A 5,532-nucleotide genomic window follows, 5' to 3' on the forward strand; every position below is an offset into this window, starting at 1 on the left:
GACCCTGGCCGAGCTTCCAACATTGCCGCCTACTGGTTAGGTAGGCGCCCAGTCATTCCTGCCACCCCACTCCAGTCTCCATGTCTCCGTCGGTAAACTCTTAAGTCTATCCACATGAGCAGGGATGGATGCGCGACCCACAGAAACTCCCTGACTGGCACCCTGCTTTCCCCAACTTCCAGAACCTTATCCGGCCAGGCTCCGGACCCACGAGGTGACCTACAGCAGAACAGCAGCCGCTCTGGGACTTCGGTGTCCCAGAGCCCTGAGCCCCGCCCCCGCCAGGCCCCTCCGCCCCGTCCGAGCTGCGCATGCGCCGCACCAGGAGCGTGTTTTTATAAAAGTCCAGTTCGGGCCAGAAACTTCAATTTGTTGCCTGGTGCAGCAGGTAGCAGTGACCCTCCGAGGCGTTCCGTGCTCCGGTAGCCGCCACGGCTGGAGAGCGAGTGTGTTACCATGGAAGACATCAGTGTGAGTGTAAGTCCAGTTGCATTCTACTTTGTAGTAAGCGTGCAAACTTAAGAGCGCAGCCCCTCTAAGAACGGGTAGAAGCGGCTAGAATCTTGGGGATGTCAGGGTCACGAAGAAGGGGCGCGGGAACTAATTGTGTGTGTGTGTGTGTGTGTGTGTGTGTGTGTGTGTGTGTGTGTGTGTGTGTGTGTGAGCATGGCTGTTAGGGGGAGGAACCTAAGAATATTTTTCTCAGTAACAGAGGGGGGAAAGGTTCGGATGGAGCTTTCCTGAAGCTGCTCCTGTTTCCCGCTTGAGTCCCCGTGGCGCGCGCCGGCTTGCACGCTGTTTGAAAACGTCCTCCTCTTTATGCACACGGGCGGTGAAGGCTCGCGCTCTGCCCCAGTACTCAAACATAGCCTGGACCTCCTGGGAACAGGAGTTTCTTACATTGTGTGACTGTTGAGACTGGAGTCGGTACGCGTAGGCAGAGTTCCCCGCTCGACGCTACATCCTGGGTTAGCTTGGAACAGAAGAAGCGTCTTGGAGCGGTTCTTGGAATTAGGAGCGCGGTTCCAAAATTCTGTGCTGCAGACCTGGGGGCTCCAGTCTGTGGCGGGAAACGCGAACTAGCCTACCGCGTCGCTTGCCTAAGGGGGGTCCAAGCCGCGGGGAGGTGACCGAACGCGGCCGTTTTGTGGGGGAGTGGTAGCGCATTGCGGGGCATCCGAACCGCCTCCTCTTCGCGGTGACAAACGAGCCTCCCGTTGTCTGGGTAGCCTTTAGGGCCGTTCACGAGAAAGGGGCATAAACCTGCAACATGCAGCTGCCGGCAGGGAGGTGTGCCCGGCGGGACGGTGGTTGGGGACAAGAGGGCGTGTTGGAACCGCACCTGGGTTGTGCCTGGTCGCCGCAGGGATGAACAGGTGCAAGTCTGGAGACGGTTTGACTGAGCCCCAGTGCAGAGTTTAACCGTCGGTGGTTTCCTGAGTCTTTTGAAACCCCCTCGCTTAGGGAGGGTTTTGTTGTGTTGTGTTCTTTTTTTTTTTTTCGTTTCCTCCCGCGGCGCGCAATTCAAAGGCGCTCGCGCTGGAGCCGCCCAATCTGTCGCCCGCACCCGGAGGGACGATCCTGGCGCGCAGCCAGGAGGAACCCCTGGAACCGCTGCCGGTTGGCCGTAGGCCTGAGTGTGGTGGGCAACAGCGCCAGCCCCTAGGTGGGTAACTCGGACCTCGGAGTGCGCACGGTTTCGACCCCCCTCCAGCTTGCCTGCCTCGGACCCTACTACTTAGCTGGGTCCGCTGCAGGGTGGGAAAGGACTGGGAGAGTGAGGAAGTGAAACTTGGGGCGAAAACCACGGGGTGCAGACCCCGTGACTTTTCCCCACCCAGGATAATGTGACTCTAACGTCCCAAATACACCCAGTAATAAACATGGGGGTGGCAAGAGAGACTTACCTTCCAGAGAAGCGCCGGGGGTGGGGTGAGGCGGAGTAGAGGAGTGCTGTTTGCTCATTTTTAACACTCCCATGACCCTAAACCCCCAAAGACTTTGGCATTATTCCTTTCTTCACTTCGTGTGACTTGAAATACAGTGGTGTGTGTTTAGACAGACGTGAGGAAAACCAAAACAACGTTTCTTAGGGGCAAAACCGCTTTCCTCTCCTCCTTCCTTTGCCTAATCTTTGAACAAAAACTTAATCCCATCTCCTCCTCCCACACAGAATTAGCTCCACACCTCTCTCTCCCACCCTACAGAGCCTGGAAGTGACTTCTTTGTGTGAACGGGTTTTATTTTATTTTATTGGTTTGGTTTGGTTTGGTTTGGCTTGGTTTGGGGTTTTACTTTTTTTTTTTTCTTGCCTCTCGTGGGCGGGCAGGAGAGTTATCCAAGACCAGGCTGCGAAACCCTTAGAATCTCAACGTCCTTTTGTTCTAAACAAAGACTCCTAATTGGTTCCACTAAAGAGGGGATATAATGAGGTGACTGAGGGAAGATGGAGGAAACCGTCGGTTGCAGGATTTTGTATTCTCTCTGGACCTAAGCCAGCCTTTTGGAGTTTCTTGGAAAAGGTTGAGTTAAAACCTGCAATAAAAAATGCTAGCTTTTTAGGCATCAGGGAATTTAAAACCTGGGAAAGGCATGGTAACCTTGTAAGTGATGTGCATGTCCCTGTTCTCTCTTGCAGATATATACTTCAGATAACTATTCTGAAGAACTAGGTTCGGGAGACTATGACTCCAACAAGGAGCCCTGCTTCCGGGATGAAAATGCCCATTTCAATAGGATCTTCCTGCCTACCGTCTACTTTATCATCTTCTTGACTGGCATAGTGGGCAATGGCTTGGTGATCCTGGTCATGGGTTACCAGAAGAAACTAAGAAGCATGACTGACAAGTACAGGCTGCACCTGTCCGTGGCCGACCTCCTCTTTGTCATCACGCTTCCCTTCTGGGCTGTTGATGCCATGGCTGACTGGTACTTTGGGAAATTTTTATGTAAGGCTGTCCATGTCATCTACACTGTCAACCTCTATAGCAGTGTCCTCATCCTGGCCTTCATCAGCCTGGACCGATACCTTGCCATTGTCCACGCCACCAACAGTCAGAGGCCCAGGAAGCTGCTGGCTGAAAAGGCAGTCTACGTGGGTGTCTGGATCCCCGCTCTTCTGCTGACCATACCTGATTTCATCTTTGCCGGCGTCAGTCAGGGAGACGGCAGGTATATCTGTGACCGCCTTTACCCTGACAGCCTGTGGGTAGTGGTGTTCCAGTTCCAGCACATCGTGGTGGGGCTTATCCTGCCAGGCATCGTCATCTTATCCTGCTACTGCGTCATCATCTCCAAGCTGTCACACTCAAAGGGCCACCAGAAGCGCAAGGCCCTCAAGACAACGGTCATCCTCATCCTGGCTTTCTTTGCCTGCTGGCTACCATATTACATCGGGATCAGCATTGACTCCTTCATCCTCCTGGAGGTCATCAAGCAAGGATGCGATTTCGAGAGCCTGGTGCACAAGTGGATCTCCATCACCGAGGCCCTCGCCTTCTTCCACTGCTGCCTGAACCCCATCCTCTATGCCTTCCTTGGGGCCAAATTCAAAACCTCTGCCCAGCATGCACTCAATTCCATGAGCCGAGGCTCCAGCCTCAAGATCCTTTCCAAAGGAAAGCGGGGTGGACACTCTTCTGTCTCCACAGAGTCAGAGTCCTCAAGTTTTCATTCCAGCTAACACTTAGGGAAAGACATATATATATGTATATGTATATATATATAATATATATGATAAAGAACTTTTTTTATGTTACACACTTTTCTGATATAAAAGACTGACCGATCTTGTACAGTTGTTGTTTTTTTATTGATTGTTGGAGTTTATGTTTCTTTAGTTTTGTGAGATTTGACTTAATTTATATAAATATTGGTGTGTATTTGTTCCGTGTGAATGGGTGTCTAGGCAGGACCTGTGGCCAAGTTCTTAGTCGCTGTGTGTGTCTGTGTGTAGGACTGTAGCATTGTAGAAAGAAGAACTGAACATTCCAGAATGTGTGATGAATTGAATAAAGCTAGAAGTGATCCTCAGCTGTTGCTGCATAATCTCTCCATTCCCGAGGAGCACACTCCCACCTCCCTACCCCACCCCCATTCTTACGTTGTTTAGTTATACGGTGTGATTTTTTTTCTATGAAGGATGGCACTTAAAACCAAAGCCTGAAACAGTTTAGAAATGCTGGTTGTTCAATGGATTGATTACAGTCTTGTACAGTCTTGTATTAAGTTGTTAATAAAACTCAATGATAAATTTACTTGATGTTGTGCTGTATTGTCATTTCTGATGCCTATCAGAGAATGTTTGGAAAACACATTTGTGGTACAGCAGAGATCCTCCTGGGTGTGTCTGTGTGGGCTGACATACGTGCACATACATGATGCATATGGTGGTCAAGTCAGCTTTAGATGTTCCTTGGGACCTGCCACAGCATGTCTTTGTTTGTTTTTTGAGACAGGCTCTCTCATTGGCCTAGGCTGACTGGTCTGCAAGCCCCCAAAGATCCTGCTGTCTCCTCCTCCCCAGAGCTGGGATCAAACCATGCACCACCGTGCCCAGTGTTTTACTAGCATTGTGGGACTCAAACTTGAGGTCTCATGCTTACACAGCAAGGCAGCCATCTCCCCAGCCCGTCTTAAGTGTTGTATAATATTTTACTTTCTGCTTCTGCTATTATGTAACATTTGTAAAGGAGGGAACTAAGGCACAGAAAGCTTAAGTAACTCGGTCTAAGGTGTGGGTCAAGCCACAGCCAGTATTTCAAAGTCTGGGTCAGGAAGCTGAAGCCATGCACTTTCAACGCATGGAAGCTTAAGCACATCTGTGCAGTGCCGGTTCCCATGAAGGACTGTCTTCAGAAAGATGGGTGTGCATACAGCAAGAAGGGTACAGGGTCTGTTTGCATTTCACTGCAGCTTTCCATCTGTCCCCTAAAGGGAGTCAGGCTGTGTATCATCTAGTGTGGATGGCATCCCTCCCTGTTGACAGAGGTGGGAACTGAGGCTCACTGCAGCTTTCCATCTGTCCTCTAAAGGGAGTCAGGCTAAGTGCTGTGTGTCATCTAGTGTGAGGGACAACCCTCCCTGTGTACAGAGGTAGGAGCTGAGACCCAGAAACTCGGTATAACTTATTTTCAACGGACACAACCCAGAGCTGACAGCATTTATACACCTTACCCCATGTTGTTCCCCAGAACACCTGGTCAGATGTCAACTGAGTTGTTGCCAAATACAAAGCCAAAAGCGAATGTTTTCTTCATAAAATTAGCCATAACCAAAATATCCTCCTTGCAGTATCTTCTATGCAAATCTCAGCACCTTTATTCTGACTCTGTTACAACACCTAGCATCTCCTGAGGGGCTCAACTAAAGCAACTAAAGATTACTGCTGGTGTTTTGGTTTTTTTTTTTTAGGGTTCCAAGATCGAAAGCTCTCCTTCATTGCCCGATTTTGCACAAGATTTTAGAGCCTTATGTAATAACCTAGAGCTATTTGCACTAACATTGTGCAAGCCCCAAACTCTTGAGTAAATT

General features: G+C 50.2%; 1 protein-coding gene across 2 annotated transcripts; it reads left to right on the top strand.

Annotated features, from left to right (window-relative positions):
• The first annotated feature begins 331 nt into the window (after nucleotides 1-331).
• Nucleotides 332-4,256, top strand: Cxcr4 (C-X-C motif chemokine receptor 4). Of its 2 annotated transcripts, none has more exons than XM_005079873.4 (2): nucleotides 332-477; nucleotides 2,639-4,256. In XM_005079873.4, the coding sequence occupies exons 1-2, from the start codon at nucleotides 457-459 to the stop codon at nucleotides 3,680-3,682; spliced, it is 1,065 nt and encodes a 354-aa protein (XP_005079930.1). In that variant the 5' UTR covers nucleotides 332-456; the 3' UTR covers nucleotides 3,683-4,256. The 2 variants fall into 2 exon arrangements, with proteins under 2 accessions (XP_005079930.1, XP_021088554.1); XM_021232895.2 differs by having other exon boundaries at nucleotides 362-471.
• The last annotated feature ends 1,276 nt before the right edge of the window (nucleotides 4,257-5,532 follow it).

This window comes from Mesocricetus auratus, unplaced genomic scaffold, assembly GCF_017639785.1.
Source record: "Mesocricetus auratus isolate SY011 unplaced genomic scaffold, BCM_Maur_2.0 Super-Scaffold_100676, whole genome shotgun sequence".
NCBI lineage: Eukaryota > Metazoa > Chordata > Mammalia > Rodentia > Cricetidae > Mesocricetus > Mesocricetus auratus.